We start from the raw sequence: 26271 nt of genomic DNA on the forward strand, positions 1-26271 counted from the left end.
TGATGTGATTATGATGTGTTAGTGTAGGTTCATCAGCTGTAACCAGTGTACCACCCTGGAATGCTAATAACGGTGGCTGTGCATGCATGAGGGCAGCGGGTATATGGGAAAATTTTTGTCCCTTCCTTGTAATTTTTCTGTGAACCTAAAACTGCTTTAAAAGAATAAACTCTTTACACAGAGTAACAGTAATGCCCTTTGGAATGGTCTAAAAATTGTCATTTTAAAAATTAGATTTATAATAATAAAGGTTGTATATTACACAACCTTTTCCAAAAGATTGCCTTGAATGAAGTGAAACACGTGCACGTGCACGCGCGCGCACACACACACACACACACACACACGGTACTGAATACTATAAGCAATCGTAAACCAATGGTGGGTGTTTGTGTATATAAACATAGAAAATGTACACTAAAAATACAGTCATGCAATCTTATGGGATAGTGCTTCATTGAAACATGCAGTGCATGATTGTAATTTTACTTTCTAGGAAACATCCACAAGCACACTGAATCCCCAGTCAGTCTTTTGGGACCAAATACATACAACCATGTGAACTTGGAAGTGGATCGCCCCACACCCAAAGTCAAGCTTCAGATGACAAGCCATCCCTGGCTGACACCTTACCTGCGGCCTTGCTGAGAACCTGTCAAAGGCTGGCCTATGCTTCTGACCCTCAGAAACGGTGACACTATACATGTGCATTGGTTTAAGCTGTTACATTTGAACTAAAATTACAACACAGCAATAAAAAGCTAATATACACACAAATCAGGCTTTCAGAAGATGTACTTCTAACTTCAGAGAAAGTGAAATTTTTTTTCTCAGATTTTTCTTTCTCTGAGAAGGAAGATTCTTTTTGTCTGGGCTGGAGTCCTGCAGGAGAGATGGGTCAAAATTTCTCCTTTTCTAATGAACCTAAATCCCTGGGATTCTGCCCATAATTTTGCCTTCATCTGGATTTTACATTTCCTGAAAATCTGCCAAAGTCTAAAGTATCTTTACAATTCGACCCTTTGTAACCTACCCCAGCTCACCTATATTACTTGAGTCCTGCTTTTACGAATCATCATTTCCTCAAAATAAATATGTCCTTTCATACAAATATCTCTAAAGTAGAGGGCTCTTTGATTATTCTAGGGCCAATTAAACTCTTCTTAGCCTAAACTACATACTCATATAGTTTGAGAGAGGATAGCAGGAATTTCTGGAGAGTAATAGACATGAGAATATATTTTAAAACAGTTTGCCAATTACATAATGGAAGCTTTCCCCACTAGAAACCAATTTCTTGTGTTCCAGTGTTGGTTTTGTTATTCCCAAAGTGAATTTGTGCACACTACATCTCAGTTTCCTCAACTTAAAAGTGGTTCTTGGTATACTGTGGCTCTTAAATATTTTTTTAACAATGAATAGTCTCTTTGTTCACACAAATACACATCGATACACAAACATAAACACACAGAGACACAAATGCACCATGTAGAATAATTAGTATAACAAATCCATTTACATTGAACTTTTCAGAAGCCTTCCTTTTAATTGAGGTAAAATATGGTAATGTATACAGTGTGCGCAATTACACACATCCTTTGTATTAGACCCAAATTGTTATAAAAATTGACTCTCAATTGTCCACATTCATGAATATGTGTGTAAAATGAGAATAAGAACAAGGGAGAGAAGAAGGAACACATGTATATTAATTTTAAAAGATTATTATCCATTCAATTTTATATTAGAATACTTGGCCTTGATAAGCTTCAGTTTAAGGCAAACCTCAGAACCCACTCAAATTTTATATTTATGAGTATCCATTACTTGTTTTCTATCTCAATCAGAATGTGTATTTATACTGAAAAAGCTAATGAAGTATTTATACTTTATGTTTGCCTTGCACTTAAAATAAATTCAAAACTTTAGAAGAAGAGAATACACATTTCTAATTAGCTCAATCCACTTAGAAATTATATTGAAAAACAATGTTAGTATTAAAATAGAGAAGTTAAAAAGCATAGAGAAAAGGGGTTTCCTTTGGTTATTTGACAGGACTTTCTCTGGCAGTTATTCACTTATCATCTCTCAGTTCATTGCCCTACTTTGTGATACTGAAGCTGTATCATGTGAACTTTTCTCTTTTGCTATATACCATGATGTCACATTTTTTTCCAGGAGATGGCACTGGAGACACACTGCAGGTTGAAGAGGAAGAGGCTTATCTTCTTTATTCCTATGTATTTTCCTCTACTTGCTACTATAGCACTCAGTGACCAGCAGAGAGTGGGTCAGCCAGGGGTCCATGGTGCCTAGTAAGCTTCAGTGACATTCTACACACCCCAGCAAGCCCCACCAGCATCCTAGCTGGCCTCCCAACAGTGTCAGTGGCTAATGGTGGCCTCTCATCAGGTTTCATGAGTATCTGGTGGTAGCCTCCCATCAGGTGTCATCAGTGGCCAGTGGTGGCCTCCCATCAGGTGTCATCAGGGCCCAGTGGTAGGTTCTTATTTAGTGTCATCAGTACCTAGTAGTGGCTTCTCATCAGGTTTCATCAGTGCCCAATGGTGGCCTCTCATCGAGTGTCATCAGTACCCAGTGGTAGCTTCTCATCAGCTGTCATCAAAGTCCACTAGTGGCCTTTCATCACTGCTGAGTGGTAGCCTGTCATTAAGTTACAACAGTCTCCAGTGGTGACCTCCCATCAAGTTTCAGCAGCTTCACAATGAGCAGCTTTCCAGAAAGTCCTAATCATGTTCCAGCAGGGAGTTTCTTGGTGAAATTTTATCTGTTTCCTAGTGGGCAGTTTACTGATCACATGCCCCATCTTGAAGAACCCTGCCCTCCAGTGCTTCAGCCCCACCTCCTCTGAAGAGATCAGACCCTCAGCTTTGAGAGGGAGGCCTGTTCATATTTGCTCCTTTCTTGGATACTCTTCCATCAGGCATAAAATTAATGGTTGCTCTACTCATCTACCATTCTTCTATTTGTTAGAGTTCTCTTTACCCTTAGTAATTAATACCTTGTTACTAGCTAGCAATTATTTATATTAAATTTTCTCTATTCTAATTAGTTCTGACTGGACCCAGCTGACATGGAATGGTTCTGGGAATTATATTATGAAATATGATACATAATTATATGATGAGTAATTAGGGTTTTGTCAAGGTCTCTCCAAATACATAGTACTTGTGTATATACTGCACGCCTTCCTTACCAGTGGGTAATGGAATGCCAGCTATCATGACATCCAGTGGTATCAGAACTAATCACACTGCCACCTTTGGCTGATTATGATAAAGAGCCAGTCAAGACAAGTGCCTTGGGCACCCACGTGGCTGTGGCACTTGACTACACATGTCCTAAATACCACTGGCTGAGCATGTCACTTCAGTAAAAGAGAAAAAAGACACTGAAACCAGGAAGAGATGGCCCTTTCTCCTGCAATGTCTCCCTAGCTTCCTCTGCTGACAAGGTTTAGCATGGTGACAGTTGTTAAGGGATAAATGTTAGTAAAAGACAGCCCTGGTATTCTAGCACAGGTGATGAGGGTGGATTGGGATCCAGTAGGCAATAAATTTGATTAATAACTGGCACACCTTCCAAAGGGAAGATGACAGAAAGTAAAGACGTGGAATGATGTGCCAATTGCTGTAAGTGGTGGTTCAATCTAGTGTTAGAAGGTGCTTGCTATAAACCCTGCATGTGTTATTTTCAGTTATCTCACAAAAAATACACCATGTAGCTATTTCTCCTTGCTTCTCACTTAAATACCAACAATATAGAAAAGCAGAAAAATTCTTATCAATAGCAGAAAACAAGACTGGCAGCCAGAACCTGTCAGGATTTCCTCCTGTTTGAAAAAAGTGGAAGAAAATCTGAGAAACATCATTCAAAGTCAAAGTATGGACTTTCTGTTTTTTGAAAAAGAGCAAATAAAGAAAAAAGCAGGTCATTCTTTCCTCATTTCCTGGCTCCTGTAAAGACTAGAAAACCGGGCCCTGCTTTTCATTGGTCGGAGATGTGTTCTCCATCCATGACTCCCATCAGTTTTATCCTTTCTTTTCTCATTTCAAGATTTCAGGTCAGGAAGTATTATGGCCTTGGTGAAGTGTAGTGGGGTGTGGAGGTATCGGCAAAAACTATTGTATCTTGGGAGATAATTATTCCAAAGGTAAAAATGCTCTAATGTCCTAAAGAATCCTAGAGGCTTTGAGGATCACAAAATAAATGTTAAGAATAAAATTCTGGAGTGGTTTGACTTTGTAAAGTCTTACTGTCTTTGTAAATAGTGCAGTGAAACTATGTGCCTTGGGCTCATTGGCAGTGAAGATAAAGAAAGGTTAAAAATAAAAGAAAGACAAATATTTATCAAACAAATACAAACAATAGGAAAGCAGGGATGGAAAATTTAATTCCAGACAAAGCATTATATGAAGCCAAAAGCATTTAAAAGGGTAAAAGGGTTACAAGAAGTACAAGCTAGGGTAAAACACACCACAAAATGTTATATACCTAATTATGTGGCATTAAATTGTAAGAAAGGAATCATGGAAAGCAAAAACCCCTTGAAATACAAAGAAATGCTGAAAGAAACACAGTTGTATGGAAGGTTTACAGCACATTCTCGGTTCTTCCTAGGGCCAGTAGAGAGAGGATTCTAGATAGATAGGAGGAGAAATGCAAACACTACAAATAGATGAGTAATTAGGATTTTGACAGTTGTCATCAGCCCATGTCCTGGAAAAGGAGATGATGCTCTTCATCTCCAGAGGATTCATCTCTGGGAACACCTATGCATACAGCCACAGGTAAAATTGGAGAAGTTACAACTGATTTTTTCCATTATATCCATGTGACTAGAAAAACAAAATTCTATTGCAGGAGAAATGGCATGCCCGTCAACAGTTCTTGACTATTGATAAATTCTTTTAACATTGACCTTGTGAATTTTCTTTCTTTCTTTTTTTTTTTTAGAGACAGAGTCTCACTTTATCACACTCAGTAGAGTGCTGTGGCATCACAGCTCACAGCAACCTCTAGCTCTTGGGCTTAGGCGATTCTCTTGCCTCAGCCTCCTGAGTAGCTGGGACTACAGATGTCTGCCACAACTCCTGGCTATTTTTTTTTTTTGCAGTTAGGCCGAGGCTGGTTTCAAACCCTCCACCCTCAGTATATGGGGCTGGTGCCCTACTCACTGAGCCACAGGCACTGCCCAACCTTGTGAATTTTCAAAGTAGAAACTTAAGAGTCCTGATTATCTGTGAACAAATTTACTCAGCTAGATAAATTAAATATGTAATGTATTAGTGCCTGCATTATATTTCAAACATACTCCAAATCCCATTACATTAACAACAACAAAAAAAGATAGCTTCCACTTCTCCAAGCCATCAATGCAATCTCGGGATGACTGGAGGTCTATCTTGGCACTGTGGTAGATTGTACAGAACCTCTCCCTGAAGCTTAGAGCTGGAAACAGCTGAAGGATAAGAATGAGTTAAGCTCACATTGAGCCCTGGGGGTGGGAGGGCAACACCAGGAAAACAAAACTTGGTGTTCAAGATTAAGGCATTCAAGATGAGTAGACTAAGGCCAAAGGGTCCAAGGGCCATGAATTGGGAAGCCATCAAAACAGGATGGAAGCTAAGACTAAGAGACAGATACAAGTGAAAGCGGCCCAGGAATGAGGTCCGAATGACCTATCTCCCCCTCTTCTTTTAGTATGTTTCCATTCACTATTTGCTTTCTTTCAGAAAACACAAAATACTTTGGCTTCCCACCACGTTTCTTACTTTAACTCCAATATGTTTGTAATCAGGAGGAGATTCTGACTGCCTGTCTTGGTTTTAGATGCTGAGAAATGTTTTCATATTTTTCTGTGTTGTTGCTATTTAAATGTGAAGTAGGGAAAGACCATTTGTCTAAGGCAAAGACCAGAGAGCCAGACTTAAGTTTATAAGTTTTCTGCTGAAACTGTCTAATCAGGCTGGTTTAAAAAAGTAGTGTTGTAGGAGGGACAGGTCATTGCTCATTAATGGCTAAATGCAAAATGGATAACACGTCTTCTACTCCCAGGCATCCGTCAGCTCTCCCCCCTCATGTAAGCATTAATGGGATTCAGACTATAAGGGGCAAGAAGGAGGTAGCCAGCAATCCCTCTCACTGTGCCTAGAATTTGAGGGTTTCATGTTATGGTAAGTCTCAATATACAATTATGATTTATAAAATGCTGCAAAAAGACTTCTGTTCTTTGAAAGAGCATAAGAACTTTGGTTTTAAATATATTCACAATTAAAACAAATGGGGTCTATTAGGCTCCCTGTGTATCAAACTTTACTATATTGCACTGATCTGCTGGCTGACAAGGAAAGCCAATTTGCATGGCTGTTGTCAGTCACATGCGGTCCAGACATGCTTATGCATTCCAGATACACTCTCTAAATGGGAGAATCATATCCTATTTCCATTGGTTTGCATGCATGCATATAAAGCTTGTTTTTCCCACAGTGCCACATGAAATAAGCAAAGAACCAGCAGCAGTGATTACCATGAAGCCACTTCTTTGTTGAAACTTCTCAGCTATGATGGTGAGGGGAATGCTGTTCCTTATGTCTAGACAGGTCAAGGCTTCTACTTTGTTGGTTTACTTGCTCAGTTCCACTCCTTGCAGCATTTAGAGATAAAGCTGATGGCTGTCATTCAACCTAGTTTTCAGACCTGTTATGTGCTGGGCCTTCTGCTAACTACCATGAGGTACTGAGCTGAATCCCCACTGCAGGGAACTTGGTTTACTGGGGAAGAATGACAAAGAAATAAATAGTTACCACCTAAAGTGATAACTACTTTTTCAGAGTTTAGGTTATGGTATTATGTCCCCGTGGAAACTGGGAGGGAGTTTGCCAAAACTCCACAGAAGGTAAGTCCTGATTGCGGGGGGAGGTTATGAGTTGAAATGAAGAAGGACTGGAAGGCATTCAAGAAAGTAGGAACATTATGTGCAAAGCTCATCAGGAACACATGTTTCAGGGACCTGAAAGAAATTCTGCATGGCTGAAGGCCAGAGGTAGAGCCAGTAGAGAAAATAATTTGAAAATATATGAGAGAGGCAATAATTCTAGTAAATGTTATTTTTATAGGCTACATTCTTGTGTTAACACTTGTAGGTGTTTGCTCACCAAGCAGACTTTAGAATGACAGAACAACTAGCTAACATTATAATGTCCCTCATCCAGACTCTATCACTTACTATTTCTCCCTTCCTAGCACTTAGGACCATACCTGGCACATAGTTAGTGCTCAATAAACATAAACTACTATTATTGCATGTGGCAGACAGCCGCCAAGATGGCCCCCAGTGATTACACCCATATGCAAACACCTCTCCTTGAGTACAGGCTAGACTTCTTGACTCATTTCTAACGACCAGATTATGCCAGAAGTAATGGGCTGTCACTTCCAATAATATGTTATAAAAAGATTATGGCTTCCCTCTTGGGCAGTCTCTCATGTATTCGCCCTCTCTGGCTGTCTTTCTCTCTTGGATCAGTAGCTGTCACATCATAAGGACACTGAGATAGCTTGTGGAGAGCCCCACGTGGCAAGGGGCTAAGCCACATCTGTGTGAGCATGCTCACTGCCAGACACTGTGAGTGAGCTTGGATGTCGTTCTTCTGAGGCCTGATAGCAGCCACAAGAGCGAGCTTGGATGTGAATTCTCCAGCTCTGCTTGAGCTTGGAGGTCACTGCAACCTTAGCCAACAACCTGATGAAACCTCATAAGAGACTCTAAGCCAGAGGTACCCAGCTGTGCTACATCTGCATTTCTCACCCAAAGAATTTTGTGTGTGTGTCAAACCACCAAATTTTGGTATATTTCGCTACACAGCAATAGATAATTGAGGTACCACATTAGTGCCATCTACTCCCTGTCCCTGTCAGCTCTGGGTTCCTGATACATCTTGGATGAAGCACTGCTGGAGCCCCAAATAGGTGACCTCACCTCTCTACCTGAGGGAATAAGTCCTGTCACCTTCAGTGCCACTCAATTGATGAGAGCATTTATAGAATGATTCCTTCCCAACTGCAGCACAGATTGCTGTGTCTGGAGTGCCCCCTTCCCCAAGTGTGGGCCACACTAGCATTGTAAAGTCCAGTCCCTCTGCTAGCTGCTGCCAAGGCTCCAGCCAGCCTCATAGCTGCATTTGCCTAGATGGTCAAGATACCAAGGTCTAGATGTCAAGATGTCTAGATACCCACAGAGAGACACACGTAGCTAATGCATTTCCTATTTCCACACATAAGTCTAAATGATAATGTGGCCTGCCTTCACAAGTAATTATTAAACTTACTGTTCACACTGTCTGGGTGGGAGAAAGTGGAAAAATATACAAATATACATAGCCGAGGGAACACTGAGATTTTGGCGGAGAGTTTTTGGCAGTTTATATAACAATATTGATTTGAAGTCAAATAAAACATGCTAAGACCTTGTAACAATGTTCAATATTTATGTAAAAATTATGCTTAGCTAAGAAAAAAAAAGAGTAAAATATAAAACCCTAGTGTAGCTTCTACAAATTGTTCTTTCTCTGCTTCCTATGTCTTTTGAGTAGTCTCCATATTCATTTTTCAGTTAGTGATTGTTCAAGCACTGTATAGACAACACTGTGTAACTGAACCATAGCAGTTGATCATAGCCACAAGAAAAAGGGAGGTGGGAAAGAAAGGAGACTTTGTACCTCTGTCCCTGATGATTTTGACCCTTCTGTTCTGAGATGCAGTTATCAGGAGCAGAAGCACTGATGTGGGAGGACGTCCTTAGAGCCACGGCTGAGATGCCCACCAGAGGGGAGGAGAAGTTCAGCAGCACTGAGGTGGTAGGGTGGAAGAGGACATTCAGGTGATGGGTCACATTGATGATCAGTGGGTTTTGCTGGCATGACAGTTCATAGGTTCCTGAAGAGAAATAAGGAGAGGAATCTTTTAAGCCATTCATCTAGAACCAAATTTCTGTATCTAATATTCATTTTATCCTCTCAATAGGCTTGTGATATAGACAAGATCCCAAACAGTATTAGAGACAGACATCAGACTGACTCCTGGGTCTATGGAGTTGTCCTCTTGTGACCCTAAAGGGATAATTGTCAGACTCACCAAAAGAGTGGTTGCTTCCACTGATATCAGTCAGGTAGAGGGTCACTGTTGGCTGCCGATGCTCCCCAGGGACCAGGCCATCAGTTGTCAAGAAAATGAGAATTGCTGTGGCCACCCTTGGTCTACTGAAACACACCTAGGCATAAGCACATTTATGTATGAGCCATTATTTTCACTGGGCTATCAGGGTATGTGCCATACCCATTTTAGTTCTTCTCAGACAGCTCACCATTTATAAACAAGAGCCCCCTTCTCCTTTATAAATGGTGAAGCATGGAGCAGTGCGCAGAAGAGTATTCAAAGTTGTACCAAAAGTCGTCCAGATGAGAAGAGGATTTTCAGCTACTAAGCTTCCCATCTTTTTCTGAGACTATTTACCTCAACTGTTTTCTTCTTCTTCTTCTTCTTTTTTTAACATGGACATGTTTTTCTTAAATTTCTCTAAATGGTCACTCAAAGGGACCACTTCTGGAGACAATAAGCCACCACAAATCCAGTCAATACCGCCTTATTGCCAAGTGAGAAAAGTGGAAAGGATGATTGTTAAACTAACATTTTATTTTGAACTGTTCCTACTTCTGGGCTGCCACAGCTAGTTATCTTTGTCCATTTTCCTGTCTCCCAATTAAATTTTTCACAGACCTTCTTACTTATCGTGTGACCCCTGACATGGAGGACAAGCTACTGCAGGTCTATTGAGTCTGAGACTAGGACCTGCCACAGAGTTCATTCTCACACAGACTTCCTGGTGCATCGGGCATAGATACCCTGAGCCCGCCTGGTAAATGAGCCAGCACTGAGGCCAGGAAAATTAAGCTACTTATCAGGAATGTTTCTAGATAGTAAGGCTGATTAACACTAATATAGACTCTCAAAGTAAACTATGGAACATTTTATCACTAGAAATTCTTTAGTAGGCAAGAAAACATCTTAGAAGTTGAAAGATAAAATACAGTCCCTCTGCTAACTATTACTGAGAGTCTAATCTTTATTTTCCACACCAGTGGAAATTATTTAATGCAGTAATTCTGTTTTCATTTTCTTTTTTTTTCTTTTTTGAGATAGAGTCTCACTATGACATCTGGGTAGAGTGCCGTGGAGTCACAGCTCACAGCAACCTCCAACTCTTAGGCTTAAGCCAGCAGTTCTCAACCTGTAGGTTACGACCCCTTTGTAACAATGAAAATACATCACAGCATTAAGAAGGTTGAGAACCACTGGCTTAAGCGATTCTCTTGCCTCAGTCTCCCAAGTAGCTGGGACTACAGGCACCTGCCACAATACTCAGCTATTTTTTTTATTGCAGTTGTTGTTTTGCTGGCCAGGGCCGGGTTCGAACCTGCAACCCTCGGTGTATGTGGCTGGTGCCATAACCACTGTGCTATGGGTGCTGAGCCTCCTGTTTTCATTTTATTTCCTAGAGCTGAACATTACTGTTAATTTCTGTTGAGAACAGCTACACTTTCCTTGGTGTTGATACATTATTGGAATCAGGTGCTGGACCTTACAAGGTCCAGTGTATGTTTCTGTAGCTTTCTATTAGGTTAATAAGGGTGATGAAGCACCAGGAAAATAGCTCTCAGTGTAAAAGCCGAGTACAACATCTATTAGGAGGGACCTCCTCTAAAAGAGGGGCACAGGAGAGTAAAATATGCTTTTCATTTTAACGGGAATTCTTTCTTGTCCGCAGACTTGATTTTTCCTGAGTCTTGGCAATGTGTTTACAGAGTGTCCATTGGCCTCGATGGCTTAATTAGGGTGATTTTATGATTGGCAGTGGTCAAAGAAGCACAGTTTCCCTCCTTCTCTTCCTTTGAGGGAAAGAGCAGCCACACACTCTCTTTCTACAGTGTCTTTCTCTCTCGCTTCTCATTTACCCCCCTTTGAAGTAATAAATATTCCTTTATAATTTAAGAAGTATGCAGACCCTTAGGTCCCAGCTTGCAATACGAAGTCCTTTGTCCCAGGCTGGATGAAGTTAGACATGAAACACCTCCCAAGGTAACCAAGAGCCCAACTCAAAGCCCTCAGGTCCAACACAAGTGACATCAAAGCCCCCTAGGAACTCCCACAGCCTCTTCCTTTCCACAAACCACCAAAGAGATCTGAGTACTGGAAGAAAGTCCTGGGTCATTTTCTGAGACAGGACCAGACAGAGTCCAAACAAGCACCTGGTGGCTTTACCCCAATAGGCTTCAGCCTGAAGTGGCTTCAACAAGAAACAGGGAAGTTCAGTCTTCGCATCTTCTTTTGGGTCCCAAAATAGATACCACCCACCTGCAACTTGTTAGTAGAGGTGGGTCTGCGGTGTGTGTTTCTCTGTCCTGAGGGCCTGTGCCCAAAACTTCCGACCTATTTTGCATCTTCTTGCAAAGTGCCTCCTTGCTCCAAGGGTCTTTGGATACCAAGTTACTTTGAATATTAAAGCCTGTTCCTGGTGGCAGTGCCTCTGTGCCGTGATTTGTGGGAAGAGGCAATGCCAGGATTTCAGGCTGTGGCTTAAGTAGGAAAACCCCAGGTGAGACATACAAAGGAGACCCAGGAATGTTGGGCTACACACAGCAAAGAGAGACAGCATTTGATGAAGTTATGGGATGCTGAGTCTTGGGCATTTCCTCTCACAGTAACAGGGAAAGGCGGCCAAGTTGCATTCTCTTCTGAGCCCCAAGTATGTTCCACAACATTAAGTAGAAGCACAGGGAAGTAGAAACTCTCTTATCCAACTATCAGAGCCCCCCAAGTAGGAACTAGTCTGAATCTGCATATACGGCAGTCAGCCCAAGCAGGAGCAAAAGGCTTCAAGTAAATTCACAGTTCTAGAGACAGAGGCAGCTGGCCAGACAGAAACCCTGGGCTTGCTTCTTGGATTGGTCTTTATTAGCCACCCATCTCTCCTCTCTAAGCCTAGGATTCCTCTTTTTTGCTACTGAGAAATAGGGATGTTCTCTATCTCGTGGACGTACTATGAAGATGAAATGAAATTTCATGGGAAAACAAATGGAACGGTGCCTATTGTTTAGTAAGGACTCAAAGTTCAACAATTCTTATTTACAAAAAATATATTTTTGATCATGCTTATACAGCAGAAGAAAAAGTGAAAAACAAAATTTTAAAATTAAACATACGTTCCTATATTTTAAAACATAGAGACTTGTGCTTTCCTGAGATGTAGAGGCTAAGCAATTTCATAGATGCTGTTTTCAGTTGACACTTCGAGAAATGGGGAGAGGTACTTCAGGTTCTGCTTCCACAGTAACTGTCCATATTTGATGTTTTCAGTATGGAATAAGTCTCTATTTTTTAAACTGAATCTATGAAAAATACATCAAATGTGCATGTTGTCATTTTAATAGAGTTTTCAGAAAATTCAGTTTAATATGTGTTTAATAAAAAAATCTACTTTTGCTGTACATAGAGACATAGGAACTCCTAGAAGGGACCTATGTCTAGTTTCCTATAACTGGAAAACTGAAGGTGTATTCCATATTTTAGTATATTTTAAAATGTTGTTCTTTCCACAGCCAAGTCACACATGTATGTAAAAAAATTCATAGTTTTTCTTTATATGAAATAAGTAGCGAATTTTGTTTCTAGACATGAAAGACAAATGGTTGCTAGAGCAGAAAATTTGGCAATAGGAATCTCTGCTCACTTAGTCTCCCCTATGTCACCTTTGTCACTGCAAGTGTGACACTGCTCTGATCACCACACCAAATGCATGCTTATGAACACCTGTCCCCTTCAGGACAAAGGTCCCCTGAAGGATCTCTCAGCAATTACTCAGATCTAAGATATGCTCCAGGCATGGCCCAGGAGAAAAATTCAAAGTGCTCTAGGGTCCAAAGGATCATGAGCTTTCTCTAACATTTTATTATTTGTTTCTACAACGTTGCACTCATGGATAATGTGGGCAATGTAAGATTAATCTGAACATGTCTCTTACAAGGGGGAAAACTATAGCTAGATATCAGGAAAGAGACAAGTCCTTCTAGAAAAGCAGGTGATTCTTAAATCTGAGGAATGGTCTCAGGATAGAGAGATTGCCAGTAAAATTAGCACAGTGACTGCATCCACAGAATACCTCACAACAAAGAGAAAACAGAATTCATAGAGAGACAGAAGCTGACAGGGAAAGCCAGCCCCACACACTCAGCTGCTTTTGCATCCAAAGACTGCATGCTGTCTACCGGGTCTCACCCCTGGCCGCTGGTGAGGGTGAGATTGAAAGAATGTCTCTCTAATGTGGAACTTTTAGGGTTTAAGAATCCCTCTTCAATCTGCCTGCTGGGCACAGACGCACTCAGTATGCTCCCAAGCCAAGCATTTCGACTTCCAGGTCATCCTCTGTGGTGGTCACTGGATAGCAGACCCAGCAACCATACCACAAACTTGAAAAGAATCTCCTCTGAGGTTTTAAAATGCTTTTGGTTAGTTAAGGGCTTGTTGTTTTTCTGCCTTTCCGTCTTCGCTCATCTATGGCACTACCTGATTCCAGAGGAAAAGGGAAGGCCCTGGACCAGGGGAGACCAGGCAGGCCCTACCATCTGTTGCGGAGAGTGTCACAGTTTGCCCAGCGCGATCATGATCACATGTGTGCTGGAACATCTACCAGGCTCAGGGGGTTTTATTCCTGTTTGATCTTTTTAACCTATACTACGCCCAAGATATAGATGTTATGTTGTAGAAGTGGAAACTAGGATTCTGAAAGCTTATGTGACTTTTCCGTAAATATGTGAGACAAAGGAAGGAGCTTAGGTGTTCTCACATTAGGATTTATATTCTTTTGACTACACCCATGGTCTCAATTTGGGGTGAGCAGAAATTTATTAATGCTTGTGCCCCCTCTCCCCTCAAAACTGAAGTCACATGGGCTCTTAAGCATAAAAGGTTTGTACAATTTTAAGGGGGCTGAAAGGCACCTTTAAAAGCTATTTGTGGCCCAATTAGGGGTCAATGGAAATAAGATTAAGAATGCTAGCCCTGCTGGCTGAACCCGTATTGGTATTTCATGTGATTCAATCAATAATACACGCATTGCTGTCTGTGTAAACTTTAGAAATTTTGTCAAGGGAGAGAATAACTTTCACAATTCCTGAGGGGACAAGGTATAGAGTCACAATGGGGAAGTTTTCACATAAAGGAGGGGAGGCCAGTCCAGGGATTAGGAAGACTTTACTAGCAAAGAAAGGAGAGAAAAAGAGCAGAGTGAAGTCTGACCAAGAGTCAGCTCAGCTTTCATACAGTTTCAAGAGCCTTTCATTATCCTTTATCAGTAGGGCTGAATGTGGGAAGGGGGACAAATCTAGGAGTCACTCCCCTCATCGACCACCATCCAGGGCCAGACTAAAAGTTTCTATTCTGCTATTTCTAAGGAACAATGGCCTAAAGTGTTCTAGGAGTGGGGAGGGGGTTGCTGTGATCTTACAGTTTGGTTTTGGCCAGCTTTTTCCCGCCAGCTATCTCCCAAAATGGCTTTACTCTTGTCAGGGGCGTGAGGATTTCTTTCCCACAGTTCCAAGGGATTTTACCTGATGTGCAAATCTAATAGATGAAGGGAAGGTGTGAGCCAACTTGCCTCTGGCCAGGGAGCTGACTTAGTTCCATGATTGAGGCTGTGAGTCCTTCTGCTTCTTACTCACATCCAAGCCCTTGCACCTTTCAGTATTGGTCAAAACCAAGCTGATTCCCTGTGCCATCCCTACATTCGAGGTTCTGAGCTCATGTGGTTCTTTTCTTAGAATGGTGAGATTAACTTGTCATTTTATAAAATGAAGATACCATTATGATGACTCCCACTGTCCAGGAAAAAACATTCAGAAGTGTGGGATTTGGCAAGTTAGTGGGAGACTTGAATCAGAGTCAGATGACTGGCTCAATTTCCTTCTAAGATCATTTCCTCAAACTGTGATTTTGGATACCAGGACTCAATCTACAGAGATTCTGTGTTAGAAGAGCTTATGGGACACCATGGAAAGAGGTTCAGAAGGTGATAAAACCAAATCTGTTGTAGTTATTGTGACATGTCATGGGACTGTGGCACTCAGCTCATAGCAAAGTCTGTTTCCAAAAGTTGCAATCAGAGAAAAAGATCCTCCTTACACAGAGCCATGCCACTTTCCTGGAGCAGGAGGTGGGGTGGGCAGCCAATATCTAGGGGCCCTTTGGTAGAGCTGAGTGTTCAGGGGGCCAGGGACACACTGAAAAGGGCCACCCCAGCTCTCTCCAGGATGCTGACACCTGTATGAGGCTGTTTCAGCTCCCTGCCTCCCTCTGTTCAATTCTAGTTCTTTCACTCCTTCATAGATGTTGATCCAAAGTGAGTTCTCAATAAATTTTCTGCATGTAAATCTTCATCTCAGATCCCAAATCCTGCAGGAAACCCACTTAAAGCAAAGCCTGAAAGTGAGAAAAGGTGTTATGGAATAGAGCTGGAGGGGGCTTTCTTGGGAACAGAAATATACAGCAAGGGGAAGAGAGCATCACCCAGCTGGGTAGGCTTCCACCCTGAATGAAAAACATTGCTATCCCAATTATTCATGACACTTAGAGTCTGTGGATTTGCCATGTCTGGAACCTACAAAAGCTTCCATGCAAAATCAAGAAAAAAATAGAATAGTAGCAAATAAAAAGGGAAGGGGAAATGAATACTCTTCACCCTCTGGGAAGAGACTTCAGACACCAGAAGATGGATTTCTCTTTTAATGCACTAGCCTAGTTTTTGATGAAAACAATGAAAATCACAGAAATACAGTCATCTTTTGCTTTTGCAGGATTCCCAGAAAATGCAGGGATCTGCATGGGTTAATTTTTCAATGAACAGAAGATTTTCTTTTGAAGCACAAGAACTTTTTAGAAATTTCAATCATGCATACAGAAATAATTTCAGTATACCTTAGAAAATATTCTGCGTCCTTCAACAGAGAATACTGCACTTAACTGAATATTCACTTGATGAAATAGAGGTGAATGTAAATCCTTTGAGCATCCATTATTATTTTACTAAGTGCTAGGATAACAACTCTCTGAAATAGTGGTCCTCAAACTTGAGCATACGTAAAAATGACTTGATTCAAAGCCATTTGTTAAAATGCGGAGTGTGAGTGAGCTGAGTGAAGATCCTGCATTTTTAACCAGCTCTCTGTAACTCCAATGCTTCCAGATGCCAACTATATTTTGAGCTAAAACATTTTAAAGGTATTACTAGACGATTTTTATTTGCCCTTAACAGTCATCTAAGACTGTCCTACTTTTATTCATTGTATTTGTTTATTATCTTCTCTATTAATTTTTTTAGGATATAAAAGGATAAGTTTATTCCATATTAGAAAGAGTGGAGGCAGAGAGCAATGAAGGAAGAGAGAAGAGAGCAGAGGGCAGTGAGTGAAAGAAGGGAAGATGGGGGAAGAGAGAGAAAAGGAGCTCAGGGAGAGAATGGCGTGGCATCCCCGGAGAAAGGAAGAATGCAAGCCTATCTTCCCTTTTTAAAAATCACCATCAAGCTTAAACTGAAATGTAGAACCAGAAGGAATTATCTCATCCAAACACTTCATTTGAAAGAAATTTGAAAAGAAAACTGATGCCTAGAAAGTTTGTATGATTTTTATAAGGTCACTTGATTGGTTAGTGGTAAAAACAAGGCTTATAACACTGGTCTTCTGAGTGGATGTTTTCTCTCCGTTTCGGAATCTGCTACTAATTTGTTGCTCTTTTTCTATAGCAGACTGAAAATTCAGATAACTAACACTGTTAGAATTTAAAGTAAACAGGCTCTACCAAAGGGCCTTGTCAACTTTCCTATTAACAAAGTCAGCAAATCCAGCGTAGTGATTGAACTTGGTGCTTTCTGTACATGGCTTTTTCTTTTTTGCTAAATTATAAAATCTGGACAGTTTTTTTGATGGTTGGAGTCATCGCTGACTAAATGATAAGCATCTGACTGATTACATTTTGAAAACATTGGAAAAATGTTGCCAGATTTAGCAAAAACAAACACACAACAAAAGATAACCACTTAAATTTGAGTATTTGATGAGGAATTAATTTTTTTAGTATAAGTATGACCAAATATTGCACAGACAACTAAAAAATGATGTTCTGTTTATCTAAAATTTAAATTTAACTGCTTCTTTTCCTTTTTTCCTGCAATTTGAAGTTGAAAAAAATGGAAACATGCACAATATGCTTGATTGTGGTAATCACTTTACAATGTGAGCATATACAAAATATCACATTGTAGGGCAGCGCCTGTGGCTCAAAGGAGTAGGACGCCAGCCCCATATGCCGGAGGTGGCAGGTTCAAACCCAGCCCCAGCTAAAAACGGCCAAAGAAAGAAAGAAAGAAAGAAAGAAAGAAAGAAAGAAAGAAATATATATCTCACATTGTACACTGTAAATACATATAAATTCATTTTTCAGTTATTACAAAATCAAACATGACAATCTAAAAAGAGAATGCACAATAAAAACAACAAAAGCAAAGGGGGGAAAGAACAAAGACCAGGAAACACAAACTTAAAAAAGAAAAAAGAATGGAGGAAAGAATTTTGTAGATGTTTGAACTAAAGAAAAGAGAGATAATTAGTAGAAAGGTGAAAATGGCATGCACTTTTTGACCAGGTAAAGATGCAGAGTACGCATTTTCACTATGGGTAGATCTTTAATTCCTGAATGAATAAAGACCCACTATTTAAAAGCCTCCTAATAAAATACAGAGCCAATAGGAGGAAAAAAAACCTCTTTAATAATGGCACTGCCAGCAATAAAAAGATATTATGCCCTGAAAAATCAGTGCTAGAAACAAACAAACTGCTATTAAAAATCCAAGGTTTACAAATGAATTTGTAAGAGTATTATAAAATACTTAGGGTTCTATGACAATAAAAGCTCCATATGTCAAAATTTATGGAGCACAGTTACAGTACTTAGAGTGTAAAATTATGGAACACTTACAACGAATCAGCTAAGCGTTCAACACAAAAATAAAAATAGAAAAAGAACATCAGTGTAAATCCAGAGAAATAAGGGTAAAAGAAATAATAAAGGGTGGAAATCAATGACATATAAACCAACTAGAGCAAAAAGAGAGGTGAATGAAACGACAAGTTTTTCTTTGAAGGCACTAACCATCTAGACAAATCCCATGCATGTGTAATTAAGAAAAAGAAGGCTGAAAAACAAACACTATTAGGGAGTGACAACTATCGTATAAATGGAGTTGAAAATTAATAAAAATGCATTATGAATAACTATTCACTAAATTTGAATATAATAAGTTTCTGGACATACCCCCAAATCTAAAATTGAAAAAAATTAAAAGGTGAATACGTTAATAGAAATCTTTTTCTACATAAAAAGCAAACTTTAAATATGTTAAAGGCTAAAGTTTAAAAGACAAAACTATAAAACAAATACTAAAAAATCGACAAAATTTTTTGTAATATTACCAAAAACTAGTATTACAATTAAAGAGAAAAGCACTAAACACCTAATTTATTTTTATGGAAAGGTAAGCTCTATACCACTAATAAGAAAAAGAAAATTCAAAATACAGCTGACATGAGAGATCATTTTGTTCCCATCAGATTGATTAAATTTAGGTATCGACCCAGAAGTGCATTAATGTACATAGTTACCATTCAATAAAAAAAACAAACAAAAAAAATTTAGGTATAGAGTAATATTGGTTTGGGCAAGCATACATGGAAATAACATGCAATCCTCACTGTCTTGAAATTATTAAAATTAAGATTAAATCTGTATGTATTCTATATGTTTGAGTATACTGTTGAACTTCCCTGTCCCATTGATCATTTATTCACCCACCAGTACCTTGACATTTTCATCACTATAATTTTATAACATATTTTATTTTATTAAATTTTTCTTTTTTTTGAGACAAAGTCTCAGTATGTTGCCTTCAGTAGAATGCTGTGGTGTCACAGCTCTCAGCACCCTCCAACTCTTGGGCTTAAGCAATTCTCTTGCCTCAGCCTTCCAAGTAGCTGGGACTGTAGGTGCCCACCACTATGCCCTGCAATTTTTTGTTGCAGTTGTCACTGTTGTTTAGCTGGCCTAGTCCAGGATCAAACCCACCAGCCTCAGTGGATGTGGCCAGTGCCATAACCAGCGAGCCTTTACAATATATTTTAATATCTGACAATGCCAGACTTCCATTGCTCATCTTTTTCAGAACCTCCATAAAAAAATTAAAACCAACTTTGCAATTCTTTTAAAAATCTTGTTAGGATGTTCATTGGGATTATGTGAAATTTAAAGATTTAGGAAGAATTGACATTCATACCATAGTGAGTCTTTCTACACAGGACCTCTTTGTGCCTCTTTATTTGTCCAAGCCCTCCTAGTCTTCTTCATTATTATTTCTTCATATAGACCTTCAAAAATCTTTTAGACTTATTCTTAATTAATTTTACCATTTTATTGCTATTTGAAACAAGATATTTTCTTTACTCATATTTTATTTCTTGATGGTTGTATAAAACTAGAAGACACATTTATTTTCAATTTAATTTGGTGCTTTATGATACTAAATGAAATAATTTTCAGGTTTTCATTCCAATGTAAATTCAATTTATAAGAAAACGACTAATATTTTACTTTATTCATATTTTATGTTTAACTTAAAGATATAAAAGTATATCTCCTAAAGTATAGAATTAAAAGTCTACCTACACTAGTTTCTATTTCTAAGGAAAGCAAAATAAGACTGATAATGTTGGAATTTTTTCCCTTTCCCTTATTTCTGCTCTGCTCTGGTACTTTGTTTAAATTGTTACTGTGATATTAATTTGATCTTTTTCTATACTTGAGTTGAAAAATTCAATTATTTATTTTACACCACTCTTTTTTTTCTAAACATGATTATCTAAAGTTATAACTTTCCCTATAAATACTGTTTCAATTGCATCCAAAAATTTTCATTTTATTTCATTACCATTCAGCTCAATCAAGATGCTGCCTGATTTCCTTCATAAAATCTTCTTCAATATATGTATTATTTAGAAATGCATCACTTAATTTCAAGAAAATTTAGGGATTTGCTGAGCTACCTCGTTGTTCAATTTTAATTTAGCACTGCTGAGATTATAGAAAGTACTCTGTTTGATTTCAATCATTAAAAATTTATTCAGACTTGTTTCATAGTCTAGTAGATGGTCTGTCTTGATGAATGCACCATATACATTCTTTGATTGTGAGTGTAGTATTTTCACAAATGTCAATTCAGTCAAGATATTTGATAATGATCATGAGAACATGTATATCCCTCCTGATTTTTTGTCTACTTGTTACATCAATTACTAAGACATGGATGATAAACATCTCGAGCTATAATTATGAATTTGGCTATTTCTTCATTAGTCCTGTCAATTTTTAACTCAATTCTTTTTGAGTCTCTCTTCTTAGGTGATTCAATTTATAACAAGATTATTATGTATGTTTGATAAATTGATCCATTTATCATTATGAAGTATCCCTCTTTATGTCTGGCAATACTCTGTTTTGGAGACTATTTTGTCAGATAGCACATCACCTTTATTATGTTTAGAGCTTACATATACATAATTTTCCACTCTTTTAATTTTAATCTTCATGTCTTTACACTTGAAGTATGTTTTTATAAACACTTAACTGGTTCTTTTTATTTATGTAATCTGACTGTCTCTGCCTTTTATGTGAAGTTGTCAATTTACATTTAATATAATTAATGACATAGTTAGGTTTAAGTATATCATCTTGACATGTGTTTTCTCTTGTTTCTACCTGTTATTTGTTTCTTAGTTAGACCTAACATTCTCATCATCGGCACTGTGCTCAGGGTCTGTGTTAGCACTGAACATAGAACAATGACCACCCATGGCCTCTGACCCTAAGGTCTCTACAGTTAATAGGATGAAAAGATGGACAAGAATACTAGAGCAGTGAAGTATACCAGCACTTTGGCAGAACTGTATATTGAAGAGGAAGTGATCAATTATACTGCCTGGGATTGAAGAAAGAAGTTCAAAAAAGGATAGGCTTTATAAAGGAAGCAATCCTTGTGATAAATCTTAGAAAGTGAATATGTATTTGTTGGGGAGATAACATGGAGAAAGCATTTATAGAGAAGGAAAAATATGAGTTTCCTACCTGGAAAGTTACGGAGATGTAAAAACTCTAGCATATTTCAGCACTAAAAGAAATCCATTATGGTTAAAATGATTAAATCTGTGTGTGTGTGTGTATGTGTGTGTAGAGGGGTATGAAAAATTGTGACAAATGGGGGAATTCAGCCTGGTATAAGCTTATCTCTCTCTCCCTATGTCCAATCAGTTACCAAGCCCTTTGGTCTATTTTGCGCTTTACTGTATCTGTAGCACATGACTATGACATTCTGTTTTCTACAATATTTTTGTAAACACACTCATACTATACAGGGTGTCCAGAAAGTTCAAGCACAATTTAAGATAGACAACTACTTCACCTTAAAGGTGAAAATGGTAATTCATTCATCTTTGGCTCCCTCCAGAGGCAACTATGTTGTTCATGTGAGGTAGAATTGATTAAGTTGAATTAAAAGTGAAAGTTGTCATGGTGTGAAAATAAGACAAATACTCAAAAATAATCCTTAATATGTACTGGAAACATGATATAGAGCAGAGATGAGCACACTGCAGCCCATGGGCCAAATCTGACTCACTGCCTGTTTCCATATGGCCTGTGAGCTAAGAATGGTTTTTGTGTTTTCCAATGGCTGAAAAAAAAATTTTAAACATAAATAATATGAAAATTACATGAAATTCAAACTTTAGTGTTCATAAATATAATTTTATTGGAACACATCTATGCTTATTTATTTACGTATTGTCTATGGTTCTTTTTATGCTAATTATAGTATTAACCAATTGCAACAAAGACTGTATGGCCCACAAACCTAAAATATTTTTTATTTCTTTACAGAAAATCTTTCTCAATTTCTCATATAGAAAGGAAGAACCACAGCCTTTGGAATAAACTGGATTTGAATTTTAATCTTATCTGTGTATCTTTACTAGTTATACTATCTAAGATAACATGATTATTTTTAGAATGCGAAAAGTTTTACTCTGATAAGAATTTGTATAAGAATTAAATATCTGGAACATAGCAAATTTCAATGTGTTTCTTCCCCATTGGTCCCTGGTGTTGAGGATTCTCATCTTTGAAATCCAATCAATTAAACATGCATTGCATTTTCTGTTAAAGATTCATATTTAGTGTTTGGCTGGTTGAACTAAAACAGAGAAAGAGAGGAAATTATGGTTAACAGGCTTGGGGCTATGTGTAGCAAGGGTTTCCAGGCAGCGGTCTATAATTTATAACTGATGTGGGGGACCTTGGTATTTAAAATACTGTGAGCATGCGGTGGTTTCTGTTAGGATTGTTAACCAGTTCAGCCTGAGCAAGACCATTCCAAACTGGAGACATTTTAGAAGAGCCATGAAAATAAACATGAACATGTGATTTTGCATATGTTGATGGGTTCCTGTGAAACCAAGCAAGTGCTTATTGGGTAATTCCTTCTCAAATTGCTTCAGTTTTTATTGTCTTTGTCATTAAGTTCAAAGCACTTTCTGAGAGGATACATGCCTTCTGGTTCTTTTTCTACCCCTCAATGGCACTAAGAGTTTATAACAAGCACTTGATAAGCCCTATGAGATACATCAAATCCTATGAGCTAGATTGATAGCTATTTGGTCTTCCAATAAGTTAGAAGAAATCTAACAAAAGAATATAGGAAGACTTTCCTTCTGGTTCCATATATGTTTTAATTTGTTTTCCTGCTCATGTCATAGTCCTCTCTCTCCAGTACTTAGTTCTGAGTTTGTTATATCACAGGTGGTTAAAGAAGGCTGATTGAATGAAACAACAAAGTATAGAAGAATGAACATGGAATTAGAGTCCAAAGGCATCACTCTGAGCTTTAGGTTTAGCATTTTATTCTTGAGAAATGTAGACAAAGTACTTTGAGTCTTTGACTCTTAATTTTACGCTGCTGTAAAATAGGAAAACACCAACTTATCAAACTCAGGGCTATACAAAAAGTGCATGGGAATGCACTTTGCAAGCCACAAGTAGCTGTCAAATGTGGTTATTGTTATAAATAATAAAAATAATCTATATTTTATTCTATATGGAAACATTCTTTTAATCTATTAAAAGAATGCTAATAAATTTTAAAATCTATTATCTCAAGATTAGAAAAAGATAAGAAAAAGTAAGACAATGTTACCTCAATAAATGTGGACTAAAATGGCAGAAATTCTGCTGTGCATGTAGCATTTGGGTAAATGAAGGAGTTTGGAAAGATATTTTCAAGACTAATGTCTTCCTGTACCATTGTTTCTCCCTGTAGCAATGAATTCATCTCTAAACCATAGATACAAATCATACTTGTGCTAAATCAAGGTAGAATGATACTGAAAGGAAGAATAAAAATCAGAAATCATGTAGTCCTCAGAATATTAAAGAGAAAAGAATCTAACCAGCTTATTTTTAGAAATCACTCCCTACATTATTTGATGTCATGTGGATTTGTGAAAACTAAATTTTCTTAATAGATTACCTGAATTTCTTAATACATTACCTGAATTTTCAATGACATTAGTGATGTTCTCATACAAGGACTACTACTTCTGGATTACTTATAGTAAAAATCAAGAATGATTTTGCTTGAATATGCCCCTCAAAAATTTGTAAGTTGGAAACTTAGTTGCTGTGTGTTAAGAGAAGTGGCCTTTACTTATGGGGGTGATTGCATCATGAGGGCTCTACCCTATGAATGAACTAATGCTATTAGAACAATGAATGAATTAGTTATCCTGGGAGTGGCTTTGTTATAAAAGTGACCTCTCTCACATACTCACTCCTTTGCCTTTCTGCCCTTCTACCATTTTTTGATATAGCAAGAAGGCCTTAATCAGATGCTATGTAGATGCCAATGTCATGCTCTTAGATTTCCCAGTCATCAGAACCATGAATTGAATAAATTTATTTTCTTTATAAATGACTCAGTCTGTGGTACTCTGTTATAGCAACAGAAAACAGACTAAGACTTGGTATAAATCTAAAATATAATATATAGCTAATCAACATATATCAGCAGAGTTCCAATTGGAGATTTCTGCTTCCAGCTATGATGGAGGAGCTTGTAATAGAATAAGCATTCCTAACAATAACAATCATGTTTTTAAAAAGTTTGTAAGTATTTAAAAGTAACTAAGGCAGGCAGGATTTAAGAGCCTAATATCTCCAACACACACACAGAGAGAACAGAATCTAACATTCTGTGCCATGTTAAACTTTCAGATATTTTTCAAATCCTAAGCAATGAAAAATAAGAAAGGAAAAACAAAGCAAAAATTGGCAACAGAGGGCAAAAACCTAGGAAGAGTTTTGGCAGACACATAGTACTGTGGAAATATAAATTGTGCTTCAGGGATCATCTATGCAGAGAGCTCAATCTAAGCTTTAGTTGAGACCCTGAAAGGCTAAGCCTTAGACAAAAGAAAAAACTGAAAAACATATTATGGTTCTCAAATACAGAAGCACAAGCTTAAGTAATCATAATTACTTAATAGATTAACATTATCATTCCCAAATCTTAGTTAACATTGAAAAAATTATCTTGAAGATTAGCCAGAGCCTCAGCAATTTGTTTAGTATCTTATATTCAATTAAAACATTATTTGGGGGTCAGGAACAGTGGCTCATGCCTGTAATCTTAACACTTTGGGAAGTCAAGGTGGGAAGACTGTTTAAGGTCAGGATTTTAAAACCAGCTTGGGCAATGGGGAGACCCTGTGTCTACAAAATATTAAAAAAAAATATCTGAACATAGTGGCATGTGTTTGTAGTCTAACTATTGTGTGTACTGAGGCAAAATGGTCATTGAGGCCACCAAGAGTTGGAGGTTTCAGTGAGCTATGATGATGCCACCACACTCCAGCCTTGGTGACAAAGTGAACACTGTCTCATAACAACAATAACAATAACATAAAAACCCCACTCATCATTTACTATAATAGTAAAGAAGCCAAAATAAATAAAAATTATGAGAAAAAAATATCAATATAAACAGATTTCAGGTCACCAATATATGATATTATCAGACATAAATTTTCGAATGATTGTGTTTAGTATGCTTTTGTAAAAACAGACCATGAGATGAAGAATTTCAAAGAAAATTAGAATATATAGGAAAAAAATTACATAAACATTCTAGAACTTAAAATACAATAACCATAATTAAAGATTTAATAAATAGTATCACTAGCTGTTTACATGGGGCAAAATTTAGGATCATTGAAATAAAAGATGTTAATATAAAATAATCAACTGTAGCATGAAGAAGGTAATAGAAAGTAGCAAAAAGACAAAAGAGACAAAAGATGGACAGCAAAGAGCTATAATCCATGTATATTTGGCAATCAAGAAAAAGAAAAATGCAAATGACAAGAAGCAATATATGAAGAATTTCTTTTCCACAACTAAGTAAAAACGTTAATGAGCTTTTAGCCAGATATAACCAAAGAGAAGAAGGAAATTCATAGAAAGACTATTGAAGACAAAAGACAAAGAGAATATATTAAAAGCACCAGAAAATAAACAACACTGCCTTCAAAGAAGTATATATCAGATATACGGCTGACTATCCAAAGACTGTATGGAAGTGAAAAGACAATGAGATAACAGCTTTAGATGTTAAAAAGACATCTACTGGCTACCTAGAATTCTATAACAAAGATACCTTTGAAAACAATTGCAAAATAAAGATATTTTTAGCCACATAAGAACTGACAGAATTGATTGTCAGAAGATCCATATTAAAAATAATAATAAATAGATTTCCTCAAACTAAACAAAAATAATGGATGCATGGAAATGTAAAAGGGCTAAAAAGCACCAAAGAGGTAAACATTTGACATTTAAATTTATATTACTTTAAAAAGCCAGGAAACTACAAATAGATGCAAAGCATTCTCAGGTAGTCTTAATAATTATAGAATAGTGAGAGTACTAATTTATAGCAGACTCTCAACAAGTTAAGAATGCATGTTTCAAAATCTCAAGGATAGCCAG

At 37.8% G+C, this 26271-nt stretch overlaps 1 protein-coding gene across 1 annotated transcript in view; it reads right to left on the reverse strand.

The window, feature by feature from the left end:
* Positions 1-26271, reverse strand: part of PAPPA2 (pappalysin 2) — a 144674-nt gene that overhangs the window by 89645 nt on the left and 28758 nt on the right. The window contains exons 9-10 of the mRNA XM_023510812.1: positions 9157-9292; positions 8742-8958 (exon numbers count right to left, since the gene is read on the reverse strand). Of these exons, the coding sequence (XP_023366580.1) occupies positions 8742-8958; positions 9157-9292 (353 nt within the window). The remainder of the gene's footprint in view (positions 1-8741; positions 8959-9156; positions 9293-26271) is intronic.

This window comes from Otolemur garnettii, unplaced genomic scaffold (genome assembly GCF_000181295.1).
Source record: "Otolemur garnettii isolate 467f Iridium unplaced genomic scaffold, OtoGar3 scaffold00016, whole genome shotgun sequence".
In the NCBI taxonomy this organism is placed as follows: domain Eukaryota; kingdom Metazoa; phylum Chordata; class Mammalia; order Primates; family Galagidae; genus Otolemur; species Otolemur garnettii.